Source organism: Crocuta crocuta, unplaced genomic scaffold (genome assembly GCF_008692635.1).
Source record: "Crocuta crocuta isolate KB4526 unplaced genomic scaffold, BGI_CrCroc_1.0 scaffold147, whole genome shotgun sequence".
Lineage (NCBI taxonomy): Eukaryota > Metazoa > Chordata > Mammalia > Carnivora > Hyaenidae > Crocuta > Crocuta crocuta.
In genome coordinates, this window is record NW_027532594.1 from 5,017,948 (window position 1) to 5,034,342 (window position 16,395).

Genomic DNA, 16,395 nt, shown 5'->3' on the forward strand with positions numbered 1-16,395 from the left:
AACCAAGAGAGATGACTCAGACATTTTGAGCCCGGATGGTTCAGAAAATGATACTATCATCATTAGAAATTAGAGAGTTATACAAGGAACTCATCTGGTGAGAAAAGGAAATTACATAATTAGTCTTAACTTGAAAACTTTAAAGTGCCAGGAGAATAGCCAAGTGGGGCTATCCAGTAAGCGACTGCAGTTATGAACCTGTGCTCAGCAGAGAAAACAGATTTAGGGCCGGGTGCATGGAGGGGATAGTTGAAGTCCAGGAAGACCACGACATTTCTCAAGGGGAGAGTATAGAAAGTTAGTAGAGGGGGCCAGAGAAGAGATTCTATAAAACAGCCAGATTTATGGAATGGGGAAAAAAAGAGAAAAATGCAGTGGCCCGAAAACTAAGAAAGGCCCATGTACATGAAAGTAGGGGAAGAGTGCATGTGCTTCCTTGTACGGAGAAGCTGGAGTAGGTGGGTGTGATGGAGTCCTGCTGCTAGCCGTCCGTGCTCTCTTAGAAGCTTGTAAGAGTTCTTTATCCTTGTTTTTTTTTTTTTTTTAATGAAAAGGTGTTTTGATGTAATTGATTTTTTAAAAAAATATCTAAGCCCTAGAGCAAACTCCCTGCTTTGAGCAATTGGAGTTCACTGCTGTGTTCTGTGTACAGCCCCTCCTCCACCACGTCTTCAAGAGCCTGAAGGTCCATTTGGCTTTGTACCCGGTGCTGGGACAGGGCTCTCTAGTGACGGACGAGCAGGCCTGAGCTGGCCTTTTGTCTCTGACCCCAGCAGTGCTTCTCAGTCTCTGAGCCCTGCTTTCTTTCCTCGTCTTTAAAGGACCAGCTTAACGCATAGTTGGGAAAATTAAATGAGCTCATCAAAGCACTAGAATAGGACATGGCACATGCACTCAGCAGAAATTTATTAAATAAAATCAGAATCACCAGAACCTGAAGCTGCAGTTGGAGAGCAAATTCTTCTGATGGGAAAAAAAAATAATCACGAGAAAGTAAGATGATAGAGGTAGATTTCAAATCTTGGATCTTTTTATGTTTTTCCATCTGTGACAAGCTCTGGAGAACCATGCTGAATAGAAACTAAAATTTGGCAGGGGGTGTTTTACTGGCAGCGTAGAAGTCTGGGTACTTCACGGACCCCAAATTCTCAGAGCCAACTATTCTCTGCTTCAAGAATTTGGGGAATGTAAGTGATGCCTTTGACTGAAGGCTGGAGATTCAGTGAAACAGTGATTTACATTTTGTTAGTAATTAATGACTCTACCTGTAAATCTTGCTTGGTGTCCTTTAAGTCTTGCATTAGTTATACTTAGTCATTTTAAGATATATTTAGGTAGTTCATTATTATGAATATGCACACTTAAGTAGGAAAGTATGTTAACTCCCTTTCTCTGGCCTATCTTGCCTATGGGAAACCTACCTTTCAGACCATAAAATCAGAACCAAGGCAGTAACTGCCACCTGATGGAAGCTTATTCTGGTTATTGGAGGAAATAAACTGCATACCCATAAAATAAGAGCAAATATTCCCATGATTATATTTCTTAAATTCTTATAATTTTGTTGGAGATTTGATGATTAAGCAGAAAATATTTTTAAAGCATATTTTTTAGAGGTTTTGTTTGAGTAGGAAGAGGCAAATGAGGTCATTTATTTTCTTATTGTTTTAATTGAGGCATATCATTTACAATACAGTGAAATGCTCAGATCTTACATGTTGGATGAGTTTTGACAAAAGCGAACAGCCATCTAATCCACACCCCTGTCAAGAGGCAGAAGATTTCTGTCACCTCAGAAATTTCCTCCCACCTCTTCCCAGCTAATTCCCACCCTCCTACCCCACAAATGGAACCATTTTTCTGAGGTCTTTCACCATACATAAGCCCTGCCTGTTCTAGAACTTAACATAAATGGTATATAAGGTGTGTCCTTTTTTGTGTCTGGCTTTTTTCCTTTAACTTTTATTTTGAACCAAAGATAGGTTCACAAGATGTTGCAAAAATAGAAGAGAGGTCCTGTGTCCCCCTCACCCAGCTTTCCCCAGTGGTGACATCTTACATAACTATCATACATTATGAAAACCAGGAAATTGAACTGTATAGTACAGTTAACTAGAGTACTATTTCCAGCTCATTTTGCTTACCAGTATATTGTTTTTGAGATGAGATGAAACTTTTTTTGTCACAATCTTTGCTAATTTTGTAATGACGTATTTGTTAGTGGGAAGATGACCAGCATTTGCTATTTAGGCGGCTTCTTTACTATGAAGAATACCCATTAGTGTAACTAACAACCTACTCAGCCAACTGATATGAGGGAGTTGCAGTCAGAGCCCTGGCCCTTCCTCTTCACCTCTCCTTCCTTTCTTGGAAAGGACCTACGAATAGGTAACTCTTGCTCACCTCAGATTCTCCAGGGATGGCATGTCTAAAGATTTGGGGAGGAGCGCCTGGGTGGCTCAGCCAGTTAAGCATCCGACTTTGGCTCAGGTCATGATCTCATGGCTTGTGAGTTCAAGCCCCAGGTTGCGCTCTGTGCTGACAGCTCAGAGCCTGGAGCCTGTTTCGGATTCTGCCCCTCTCTCTCTGCCCTTTCCTCACTCGTGCTCTGTCTCTCTGTCTTTCAAAAATAAATAAACATTAAAAAAAATAAAAAGATTTGGAGAGACTCAGAGACTCCAGACATGTAATGTAGTGTCTTGGGTGTGAACTTGGAAATAAGAGAAAAACTAAGGCAGATGGGGATGGGGAGAAAGTTATCATCATGGTTGGAACTTGTAATTTATGAGTGAGGCAGCCATGCATTCTGAACTTGAATCCCTGAATTAGAACTATCACAAGCTGTATCTGCCCCAGAAGGAGCAGAGGAGAGTATCCTTTGCTCCCTAGTCAGGAAGGAAGCAAGGGATGGAGAGGGGTCAAGAGTATTATGCTGAAGAATATGTCTTCACAAGGAAGGAACATCATGAGTGGGAAATAAGTATTCCTATGCCTACCATTTCTGGGGAGAGACATTTGCTTTTTTTTTTTTTTAATGTTTTATTTATTTCTGAGAGACAGCATGAGCAGGGGAGGGTCAGAGAGAGAGGGAGTCACAGACCGAAACAGGCTCCAGGCTCTGAGCTGGCAGTCAGCACAGAGCCCGACGCGGGGCTCGAACCCACAAACCGCGAGATCATGACCTAAGCGAAAGTCGGACGCTTAACTGACTGAACCACCCAGGCGCCCCTTTCTAAAAAAATTTTTTTTAATTTTTTAAATGTTTTATTTATTTCTAGGAGAGAGAGAGACAGCATGAGCAGGGGAGGGTCAGAGAGAGAGGGAGTCACAGACCGAAACAGGCTCCAGGCTCTGAGCTGGCAGTCAGCACAGAGCCCGACGCGGGGCTCGAACCCACAAACCGCGAGATCATGACCTAAGCGAAAGTCGGACGCTTAACCAACTAAGCCACCCAGGCGCCCCCTTTTTAAAATTTTTTTGATGTTTGTTTATTTTTGAGAGAGACAGAGAGAGAGAGAGCTTGAGTAGGGGAGGGACAGATAGGAAGACACAGAATCTGAAACAGGCTCCAGGCTCTGAGCTGTCAGCACAGAGCTTGACATGGGTCTCGAACCCACGGACCACGAAATCATGACCTGAGCTGAAGTCCAGTGCTTAACTGACTGAGTCACCCAGGAGCCTGACATTTGCTTCTTAATTATTGTCATATCTGCTCAGCCTCATCTCTTCAGTGTAGACATATTAGTTTTGGCAGTAAAGAAATGTCCCTAACTTTAACATGTAATCCGGAAAATTAATGTTATTACTTGGTAGTTCTTGGTATTACATTATCTTTTTCAGATTCATTTTCCTCATTTTACCACATTGACATACTATATAGTTTATATGCCATTCAAAATTTCAAGTATGCTGATACATGTAATAGCTACAACTAGAAGAGTCAGCTACCTACTCATTTTACCAAGGTAACTGACATAGAGGCAGGAAAGGGAGAAACAATAAGAAACATAGGCAAGTGTTAAATAGTCTCAGAGTAGGGCATTGGGCGTTTGAGGAGGACACAACCATTTCCTGCTGACGTAGGACACCTACGGTAGGAATGTGCCAAATGGGCTCCATAGCCAGGCACCAAGCATTATTAAGGATTATAAGTTGTTATCACTTTCATATGCACATATCTTAACTCCAATAAAATGCTTAGGAATTTGGGGTGCTCATGGCTTCATGTGTGTGGTGGCATCTTGTCACTGATTTCTCTCGTCTCGGCCAGAACCGTATTAATCATATATGAGACAATATGAAACTTCTTGGGTTACCACAGAGGCTCTGGTTTTGGTATATATTGTGGTCGCAATTGGGCACAAGTCCAAAACATGAATGTGCTTTTATTAATAGAGGGAGATGGTTTTGCTGAGGTTGGAAAATGGTGTGGCTTTGGCTCTTAAATCATTTGACACTGTTTGTGGTCTCTGGCGGCCGTGTTTATTCTTTCACATCATCAGCGGGAAGTGAACCATTCTGCAGTTGGCAGTTAAGTCGAGATAAAGCTCAAGGGATTTTGGTTATGGATATTCCAGATGATTGAGAAATAAAATGAATGCTTTTAGAGACTGCCAAATGGAGTGGGAGAGACAACAAACAAGGAGTCGGAGCTTAGGATGCCCACCTATCTGGTAGCCAGTGGACTTTCTGAGCCTGTTTCCTCATCTGAAAAGTGGGGCTTCTTATACCTTTCCCGGCTGCCTTAGGGGGCTGGTATAGGGAGCAAATGAGATCATGTTCACAGGATAGCTTTAAAAACTATAAAGTAAGCTGCCCAAATTCTTTCCATGATAGCATTCGATATAGAAAAAGAAATAAAACTGAATCTTGATGCTGATTTTGGTAGAGGAAACATAATAATTTTCAAACTACTAATGGCACAGTCTTTAATTACGTTGTGTTCCAAAGGTTTCTTTGAAACCTGGTTTTTTGAAATAGGGAAAAGTATTTCTCCAAGGAACAATATCATGGTTGATGGTGAAGTTCTGTGGCCAGCTAAAAAGCCTGTTTAGCGTTTATTGCACCAAAACAGGAGTTCTGTGGTGGGCTGTGAGCTACATGCCCTTCGCTCTGGAGCAGCTCCCATGGCAGAATATCTTCTGGGGCAGAGGCTGATGAGTTCCCTGAGGGCTGAGGATTCCAAAGGATGGAAGGTGCAAAGGGCCATCCTCTTTGGAAATGCATAGTATGCGTAGGCTGAAGTCAACCAAACAGCCCTCTGCACTTTGCACCCACCCTGCCTTGTGCCCCCACCCCTGCAGTAGAGGTTGGAGAAATGAGGCCCCAGCTGCTGGGCCCATGGTGTCATTCTTTTAATTATTTTTTAAATGTTTATTCATTTTTGAGAGAGAGAGAGACAGAACGTGAGTAGGGAAGGGGCAGAGAGAGAGGCTCTAGGCTCTGAGCTGTCAGCACAGAGCCCGGACACGGGTCTTGAACTCACTAACTCTAAGATCATGACCCAAGCTGAAGTCAGACGCTTAACCCACTGAACCACCTAGGGACCCTGTGCTCTCATTCTTAAATCCTGTGATGTAAATCAGGAGGGCCTCCTATTTTAAGACAATGATTTCTTGTGTTTGCTGAAGTTTTTCAATTAATAGTTGAGACTATAATTTGAAATTGATAATTAAGTGCCTATAATCAATTTTAAAAAATAGGTACTTTTGAATTCTAATTTTACTGTACTAAAATGCTTTCATATAATTTTATAAATTATACAAGGCTTTATGAATCATCTCATCACTTCCCCATGTAATCTTTCCCTTTAAAATGTGTCTCCCGGTGTTGAGTAAACAGTGAGAACGTTCAGTGCTAGATAGGACGACTTTGCCAAAGTCATAAGACATTTTCTTGGAGATTCTGATGGAGGGTGGGGACCAGTACCTTTTATGATCAAGGAATTTGGGGAAACTGGAGAGAAGAGGCTGCCTCAGAAAAAATGAGCACCATAGAGTTGTAGAGTGTAGCTCTGTCATTTTTCAGGAGTAAATTTGTAACGAGAATCACACCAGAATGTTTCTTTCTTGATATACACCAAAAATGGAGGCGATGCCTCAAACATCATCTAACCACTGCTAATAAGCAAGGACACTTAAATTCTCATTAATCGTCTTGGTAGGTGATCAGTACCGTATTCTTTTCCTTTTTCTTCTTCCCACTACTTGCCTAGCTGTCCCACGCAGTTGTACTGTTAGGAGACAGGAAAAAAAGAACAGAAACTCATATTCTTTGGTTTGCTCTTTCTTTGTGAAATGACACTTGGGAATTGCTCCTTTAGAAGCTCAACAGGCATCTATGTAATCATGTCATTTGCACTTCTTTTTGTGTCCCGAAGCATTTGAGATGGCTTTAAAAATTATATAAAATAAAACAGAAAAGTACATAACTAGGGTTAGGAACAATACAAATTAGAATGGAAAGTTAAGAGCTGGATACACTTCCAGAAGCATAAAGCTTGGACTTTGGTGAACTCCTATTTTAGAGGCAGGCCCAGTGGGTGGGCTTTCCTGGGGGAACAGAAAACTCATTAGTGATTTCCGCAAATATATCTCTGTTAAAAGTTGGAGCAAGGCTGAGAGTTGAGTGGGTTGACTAGAAATTCGCCTTTACTGTCACCACAGTATTTAACGAGACTCTCCTCCCGCCAATCTTTATACATATTTCCCAGAAACAGCCCCTTGTCCATGCTTGGTGGTCAGCCCCACCCCCACCCTGCAGTGAGATTGGTGGCTCCCAGCCAGCCTCTCAAAATGGGGGCCTGCACTGCTTCCTCTGCCTGGTGACCTTCTGATCTGCAGGCCTCGGAGCTTTGAGCCCTGGTTTACCACCAGGCCTCCGTTAATCCCCTGCACTTTCTTGCCAGAGGCTTCTTAAAGGGGAAAGTCCTCCTTTTCCGCTCCCTTGCCCTCCTCCTCCTTTTCTTCTTTCTCCTCCTCATCTCCTTCCCTCCCCCCACCCCTTCTTCTCTGCTTCACTCTGCCACGTTTTATGGGCTTTTTATTTATTGTCTTCATAGTAGAAAGAGGAGTAAGAATCCGTGTGTACACAGAGGAGCTCACAGTGGGAGAGAGGGTGTGTGAAACAGTGGCTTTGCTTCTGTGCTGGGCATGGTTCAGGCTTGAACAGGATGGTCTGTTAGCCTAGAAAAGGGCGTGGCCAGGTGCTCGGAAGTCTGCACCGAAACGTAAGCCTGAGCCAGTCCAGAGAAATGAGCAGGGGATGGGCAGCCTGGAGATGAGGTGGGAGGGGGGTTGAGGAGGCCATTCTGGAGAGGTCAAAGGATGTGCGTGTGGGGCAGCATTTGAAAAGAGGAAGGGGAGCAAGAGGTGAACTTGGAGGCATGAACTACACCGCGGAGAGTGAGCACCTTTAAGATATGCTTTTTGATGCATTTTACCTGACAGGCCAGCAGAAGTCAGAGGAGGCCTTTGCACAGGGAAGGTTAGATTTTGAGATGCTTCCTGTGGCCACAGGGAACCATGTGGAGAGATGAACAGGGCAGGGGAGAGACTGGAAGAGACTGTTCAGAGGTCGGTAGAGTTTGAGAAGGAGGTGACACAGGCTTAAATGGAACTAGCAACCCCAGTGATGGAAAGAAGAAGAACAGGTGACCCCTAGATGTGAATGGGGAAGGTGTGAACGGAGAAGGTGTGAATGGGGAAGGTGTGAACGGGGAGGAGTTTAGAACCTAGAAAGGAGCTGCTGTAATAAATGAGATGGAATAGAGAACATACAGGTCCCCCTCCAGGAAGTCTATCTTTCTTTCATCCATTATTTTTTTATTCCTCTGCTCCTTTAAAATCACCTTAAAATCCATCTACTTCCAAGATATCGTGTGATTAATTCATGACTTTCTGATATCCTAACCTTTCAAATTATCCCAATCTTTCTATTTATAGGTATTCACCCATTCATTCATTCCATCCACAAATGCTTATTGAAGACCTACTGTGTGCCAGGCACTGGATTTGTCCTAGGGGCACAATGATGAAAAGACCGTGCCTAGGCCTTTACTAAAGCTCTGAGTATCGAGGACTGGACAGACAATAAAACATAATACTCAATAACCTAACAGTAAACAGTTTGTGGAGGGTATATGGTAGGAGATGAAGTTTGAGGGATTGGTGAGGGTCAGATCATTCTGGGCCTTGTAGACCATGGTCCGAAAATGGAATATTATCCCAGGAGAAATGGACAAAAAGCTAGTAGGGCATATGGTGACAGAAAGCAGAAAGACAGGTTCTGGGATGTCACTGAGGTTTGGACTTGAACAACCGGGTTGACAGTAGTAGCATAGATTGAGGTGTTACTATGTATTTTTCAAGTGTGCAGCACGTGTCTCATGTAAGTTATTCTACCAGCATCACAAGTGACACACCTGGAAATATTTGATGTCTCACATCTCACTCAACTCCACATACTCCCCACAATGTGACATGGGCAGTATATGGAGAGGGCAGCACACGGAGAGTAAATGTGCCCCTCTACTCTTGATTTGGGCCATTTAATCAAAGCTGCATTTTGGGAATAGAGGAAACTTGAGCTGCTATAACTTTTCCTAATGAGGTAAGAAAAATGGTGGAGAGAGGGAAAAAACTGAGGTTGAAACAAGAAAATAGAAGCTCCTAAGAAAACTACTATTCCTTTTGCTGACAGTGTCCCTTACCAGCGATTGGATGTGGAGAGCGAGAGGATGGCGGTAGATCAAGGTGCCCAATCCATGAAGCCTTAGGGACCAGGGAAGAGGACATGTTTCTGTGCACAATGGTTAGAATGTATGTTCCCCGGCCTCCGACGGCCTAGCTTCAGTTCAGGATTCACATGGGCATCTGAGCTCTTCGGACTCCGAGCGGGAAAGCTTGTGAGTCATCCCTTGGGTTGATGTAAACCAGAAGTGCTTGAGTGCCTGGGCTGTCTCTGGAGAAGGAGAACAGATAAAGCCAGGGCCTGATGATGAGAATTTTCCATTTTATGGTGGTGATGGCCTGGAAAGCCTAGAATGATTTATTAGCTTTCACACAAAACCATTCCTTAGCTTGGGAGACTGTGTTGTGGATCTACGGTGAAGTGGAAGGCTCAAGTAGTTTGTTTTCCCCTCCAATGCTTTGGATGCCGGAGCTTTCAGGGAATAATTTACTGAATTGCTGTGTAATTGAATTGACTTCAAATGGCTTGAACACATTTACTTGAAGCATTATTTTTATTTTCTCTGCTTTCAAGGTAGTCAATCATATTTCAACAAAATCTTTTTGTTGCTGTTGTTATCAAGGAAAACTCATCAAAGATACATATCTTAATAATTGTTTTTCAAGTTTATTAGCCATGACTATAATGAAGCCTTATATTTACATAGTGCTCTACAATGCACAAAAACATTGTTCCATGTTTCCATTTTATACACACAACCACCCCAAAAGGTGAGCGGGATTGGAACCCCTTTTCACAGCTGAAAGGATGGAGAAGTTGTGCAATGAGTGGGTACCTAGTCACATAACTAGAAAGAGATTTGGAACTTGAGTCTCTGACATTTGACTCTAAGGCCAGTGATCTCTCATCTGTATTTTGGGTGTGAAGTTCCTCAAGAACTGTGGGGTTGGGACCCACAATGTTTGAGTTCCTCTTAGGTGATAGGCATTGGCAATGCCCTTCACACCTCTTGTCTCATTGAATCCTCACAACTTGAGGACAGTTATCACCATCCCAACTTTACTGATGACAAAAATGTTCCCCAGAAGGTTCACAGACTAACCAAAGCTAGTGAGTGGTTGGGCTGGGATTTGACCAGGCATCCAAATCCTGAGCTGACTCTTCTTAACCAAGAGCCTGTCTGTACTGTTCCATGAGGAAAGATCACACTGCATCAAACTCCTAGAGGAGAACACAGGCAGCAACCTCTTTGACCTCGGTCACAGCAACTTCTTACTAGACTCATCACTGAAGTCAAGGGAAAATGAAAGCGAACATGAACTATTGGGAACCTCATTAAGATAAAAAGCTTCTGCACAGTGAAGGAAACAATCAACAAAACTAAAAGGCAGCCTACAGAATGGGAGTAGATGTTTGCAAACAACATATCTGATAATGGGTTAGTATCCAAAATCTATAAAAAAACGTATCAAACTCAACACCCAAAAAACAAACAACTCAGTTAAGAAATGGGCAAAAGACCTGAATAGACACTTTTCCAAAGAAAACATCCAGGTGGCTAACAGACATATGAAAAGATGGTCAAGATCACTCATCATCGGGAAATACAGATCCAAACCATAATGAGATACCACCTCACACCTGTCAGAATGGCTAAAAATAACAACACAAGAAAGAACAGGTGTTGGCAAGGATGTGGAGAAAGGGGAACCCTCTTGCACTGTTGGTGGGAATGCAAACTGATGTAGCTGTTCTGGACAACAATATGGAGTCTCCTCAAAAACCTAAAAATAGAACTACTCTATGATCTAACAATTGTACTATTAGGTATTTACCCAAAGGATACAAAAATATAGATTCAAGAGGGTACATGTACCCCAGTGTTCATAGTAGCATTTTCAACTATGCCAAACTGTAGAGAGAGCTGAAATGTTCATCAACTGATGAACATATATATATATATATATATATATATTACTCAGACATCAAAAAGAATAAAATCTTGCCATTTGCAATGACATGGATGGAGCTAGAATGTATTATGCTAAGCAAAATACTTCAATCAGAAAAAGATAAATGCCATATGATTTCACTCATGTGGAATTTAAGAGACAAAACAGGTAAACATATGGGAATGGGGGGGGGGAGAGAAGAAAGGGAAACCACAAGAGACTCTTAATGATAGAGAACAAACTGAGGGTTGATGGAGGGAGGTGGGTGGGAGATGGGCTAGATAGGTGAGGGTATTAAGGAGGGCACTTGCTATGATGAGCACTGGGTGTTGTATGTAAGTGATGAATCACTGAATTCTACTTCTGAAACCAATATTGGACTGTATATTAACTAACTAAAATTTAAATTAAAAAAGAGAGAGACTTAATTAAAAAAATGAAAGTATTAGATAACAGCAGCATTAATTTTATTAAACTTTACTAAACTGGATTTACTAAATTGTTCTCTTCTTCACTTTTAGACAAAGATAGCTCTCCTAAACATTTTTTACAAAATAAGATGAATATGCAAGAAATCAATACTTATCTCTTGGAAGAGAATGAAACTAACAGTCTTAAATGTCTGTTGGTCACAGCATTATTTGATGCTACTCTTAAGACTATGGATTGAGAGGTTTCTTTTTTTTTAATTTTTAAAAAAGTTTATTTTGAGAGAGTGTGAGTGTGTGTGTGTGTGTGTGCGTGTGCGTGCATGCGCACATGAGTGGGGGAGGGGGAGAGAGAGAGAGAGAATCCCAAGCAGGATCCCCACCAGCAATGGGGAGCCGAATACCCGGCTCAAAATCACACCATGGGATCATGACCTGAGTGGAAATTGGACGTTTAACCAGCTGAGCCACCCAGATTCCCCTGGAATGAGAGGTTTCTAATCTGTGGAACTGAGGTCACATGTCTTAGTGTGAAGTGAGCGTCTTATGATGGACAGCTAACAAACCCCGATGATGATCTATTTAACCCTAGGGTTTTGGTAAATGAGTTGCTTATTAACATGAATTTCTCATTCTTTACCTTTGAACCAAATAGGCTTTCTTTGTATCCATTTCTATTGTTTGTTTCATGCTACTTGTCCTTAGGCCCATGTTCGCTGGTAGGAGATGCCTAACAGAGCATCTTGGTTTTACCACTGATTTAAGGAAGCTTGTAGGAGAAATTGTGTTGTACCGATTAGTATAGCTGTATTTTCTGATTAAAAACAAAATGGCACAAATGTGTTTTTATCTCAGATGACTGCTACACTGAGAAACTTGGCTGATTCACCACCAGCAAGAAGTAAGTTGCTAAGCATCAGTGCCCTCCCGCAGCTCTGCATGGTGATGGGACAGCACATGGTTGACAAGGATGTCTGCACCAATATTGCCAGAATATTCAGGTAGGTGGACTAGGAAAACAAACAGCCTTACACAAATGCTAAGGTTTAAGTCCGGGGGAGTCTTTAATATTTGTGTGCAAGTGGCTGGCAAGGAATCCTATTTTTGCTTCTTACTTCACTGAGAAGAAAAAAATAAATCTAATGGCCCAAGCTCAAAATAAAGCATTTAAACTAATGACTCTATTTCATATGTATCCGTAATGTGATTCTAAATTCATCCATTGGAAGTCACTTAGTTCTTTGGTGAGTTAGGAGTTCTATTAGGGTTTTTACACAAACATAAATTCCTCTTAGCCTATTGGAGAAAGAACTATATCACAAAACATGGTAAACTTTCCAGTACACTTGGAAACAGTCAAAGGGTTTTAACTCAGAAAGGGGACCATTGTTTAGAAATCTCATCTGACCTGATTTGTAACAGAAGGTTATTTTATTTCAGTTGTTTGACCGAACTTTGGTTCACACACTCACGAGTCGTGTTCGCACTTCACTCCAGGTCACTTCAAAGCAAGATGTTTAATTTCTGTCTTTAAATTATTACATTTCCTCCCTCACTGCTCTTTGAGCCAATGGTTTAACATAATTATCCTTCTCAAGAGACCTGGGTCTTTCTTGAACTTTATTGTAATTGTTTAGCAAAATAGAAACTTTCAACAAGGCTGAGTTGGTAGTTGACCACAGTATGAGGATGAGTCCAGACCCGATTTTCAGCACTGCAGTTTCCTGTCTGGGTACTTAATTCTGGGTGCTTATCATTCTCATTTTGAAGCACTGTAAAATCATAAATTTTGTTTTTATATATGGTGGTATGCAGAGATCCAATTTAATTTTTTCCACGTGGATAGTTGGTTGTCCCAGGACCTTTTATTGACTATGCCATTTTGTTTTTTCATTGACTCTAAATGTCTGGTTAGTTAAACACAAGGTTCCTTATACTTGTAGGTCTGTTTCTAGGCCCTCTGGTCCATCCTCAGACCAGTACTGCATTGCTCGTACTGTTATAGATTTAAGTCTTGCTATAAGACAAGATCAATTCTTTGCCTCTTTTCTCCTTTAAAATCTCAATTCTTCCCTCTTTCTCATGAATTGGAGAACCACCTAAGGTCTGGGGTAGGAACTTTAGGATTTTTCATAGAAGAGCACTGAGTATGTAGAGCAATTGGGATGCAAGGGGGGAGAATTGACACAATTATGATACCGAGCCTTTCATCGATAAACATTTATGATGTCTTCTTTTATCTCTTTCCATAAAATTTTATAATTTTCTCCAAAAAGACTTTGCACATCTTTTGTTAGATTTATTCCTTCATGGCTTTTGCTGCAATTATGCATGCAATCTCTAAACATATTTTAAGGGGATTAAGAGGTACAAACTTCTACTTATAAAATAAATAAGTCATGGGGAAGAAAAGTACAGCATATGGAATATAGTCAGTAATATTGTAATAACTTTGTAGGGTGACAGATGGTGACTACACTTATTGTGGTGAATATGTTATAATGTATAGAATTGTCGAATCACTATGTTGGAGACCTCAAACTAATGTAATAGCACATGCTGACTATAAAATAAGTGTATAAAATATTTCCTAATAGGCTGTTGCTGACGTACATAAATAGTATTTAATATTTGCTTATTAATTTCAATCCAAGAATCTTGGTGAAATTTATATCTAAGTGTTAGTTTATAGATTCTTTTGGATTTTCTATGCAATTTGTCTATGCAAATAAGGATAGTTTTGGGGTTTTATCCCCCATCATTACAAGTCCTCCCTGCCATCCCCACCTCTTTCTAACTGTATCGCCCAGGATGTCCCATGCAAAGTTGTAAGAGTGTTGGACTTGCTGCCTTTCTCCTGACTTTAAAGAAAATATTTTTGTGGTTTTACCAGTTAAAAATAATATTTATTGCAGGTTTTTGTAGATACCCTTCAGAAGGCTCAGGAAGAATTTTCTTGCACTAATTGTCTTGAATGCTTATATCTATTTTGATTATGTAGATTTTCTTTTCTAAATGCATTAATGTAGTAGTTACAGATTAATAGGTTGCCTCATGTTAAACTGCTGTACATTGCTAGGTTAAATTGACTAATATCTCTTGTAGGATTTTTCATCTATGAGTTAGAGGAAGCCTGTACTTTTCCTTTCATGTTGTCCTTATCTCGTTTTAGTGTCAAGTTTATACCAGCCTCATAAAATGAGTTGGGAAGTGTTCCCACTCTTTCTCTTTTATAGAAGAATTTCTGAAAATCAAACTTATCTGTTTCTTGAAAAGTTTGTAGAACTTGCTTGAAAAGTTACTTTATCCTGGTGTGTGTGAGAACGTGTATGCACCCATTAGTGTGTGAGTATCATTGACCACAGATTCACTTTCCTTAGTGGCTATATATCCAGCCATATTTCCTCTTGTGTTAGTTTCAAAAAGTTATATTTTTATGGGAAACTGCCCATTTAATCTAAGTTTTCAAATAATATAAAGCCATTCCAAATATTCTCTTGTTATTCTTTTCATCTCTATTGCATCTCTAATCATGTCCCCTTTTGTTATTTTACTAATTTAACAAATATTTACATAGTGACTACTACATGCCTGGCAATGTTCTAAGCACTATCCAAATATTAATTCATTTATCCTTATAATAACTTTAAAAGGTAGGTGCTATCATTGTCTTCCTTTTACATTTAAGGAAACTGAAGTCACAGAGAGGTTCAGTAGTTTTCTTGGTGTCGAACAGTTGCAGTTCAAACCAGGCAAATTTTGAATTCATACATTTAACCACTATGTTACACTACATCTGTGTTGTTGATACTCACTTTCATTCCTTATTTTGATTGTTTATGATGTTTCTCCTTTTTTCTTTATCTGTCTTACCAAAGATTTGCCAATTTTATTAGTTTTTGCAAACAACTAACAGATTTATTGATCCAGTCTATTGTATGTTTGTTTCCTGATATATTCCTACTGTTCTTAGCTGTTTTAATCCTTTTCTTCTACTATCTTTGGATGTATTATAATTTTCTTCTGTTTTAGTTGGAAATTCAATTTCTTTTTTAAAGTCTTTCTTAAGACTTTCATAAATTTTGCTTTAAATACTGTTTTACCTGTATCCCACACATTTTGATTTGTAGTATTTTTAGTTATTCAGGCCTAAGTGGTTTTTTTTTTAATTGTTATGTTTCCTTGACCCATAAATTATGTTTTTAAGTTTTCAAAAGCATGTTTTCTAAAATATGTATTTTTACTTTGCTTTCCTAACTTAATTGTTCTTTGACCAGAGAACGTGATCTGGAAGACACCAGTTCTCTGAAAATTCGCTGAGACCTGTTAATGGTCAAGTTTTTCAGATATTGATGATGTTTTACCTATTAATCTCTCACTTAACAAGAGACTTATGAACACGTCCCAATTCCATAGTGGTTTGTCAGTACTGCCTTGTGGGTACTCACTTGTTTGCATGCTTTCAAAATTTCAAAGCCATTTAGCTTTAAGGCCTATTTTGCCTGCTATTAGTATGCCACTACAAGCCTCAGTTCAAGTACTTTAACATTTGTTTCTGACAAGTTCCCAGGGGAGTCACTGGTTGTTATCTAAACAGATTTTGTGTAAATTTCTTGGGTTATGTGTTCTGAACCACATGGATAGTGTAAATTCACACTGTATACACGTGGTCCTTTTTTCAAAGGACCTTTTCTCCTGGACCCTCCACCCCTAACTCCATGCCCCCAGAGTCTAGAGCAGACAGACAGCAAGCCTCCTTGTGGCTTCTCTGGACTGGTGTGTGGAGTATTTCTAGACTCCTTTCCATTTACTGGGCAATGCTTTGAAAGTCTGCATTTAAAGTAACCCTATGTGTATTTGAGCTTTCCGAAAAAAACACAGAGTTTATTTTTATTTTCCCATTTGGCATTTCTGCAGCAAACTTACTTCTTACCATGACTGCTGTGTAGCCCTGGCCAACTATTCCAGATGTTACTCCTTGTTTTTGAAAGTGATAAACAAATACCAGAAGAAACAGGTCAGTTCTCCATGCTTTTAATTCTTCGATTTGTCTTTGCATTGGTGTATTTGTGTATGCCCATGTTAAATGATCTTGTGTTTTGGGGGCGCCTGCGTGGCTCAGTCGGTTAAGTGTCTGACTTTGGCTCAGGTCATGATCTCACGGTTCATGGGTTCAAGCCCCGCATCGGGTTCTGTGCTGGCAGCTGAGAGCCTGGAGCCTGTTTCAGATTCTGTGTCTCCCTTTCTCTCTGCCCCTCCCCCATTCATGCTCTGTCTCTCTCTGTCTCAAAAATAAATAAAAACTATAAAAATAAAATAAAATA

General features: G+C 40.4%; 1 protein-coding gene across 8 annotated transcripts in view; it reads left to right on the forward strand.

Moving 5' to 3' along the window:
- Positions 1–16,395, forward strand: part of ARMC2 (armadillo repeat containing 2) — a 134,827-nt gene that overhangs the window by 57,135 nt on the left and 61,297 nt on the right. For all 8 annotated transcript variants that reach the window (XM_077780065.1, XM_077780060.1, XM_077780064.1 and 5 more), the window contains 2 exons: positions 11,927–12,072; positions 15,989–16,088. In XM_077780065.1, the coding sequence (XP_077636191.1) occupies positions 11,927–12,072; positions 15,989–16,088 (246 nt within the window). The remainder of the gene's footprint in view (positions 1–11,926; positions 12,073–15,988; positions 16,089–16,395) is intronic.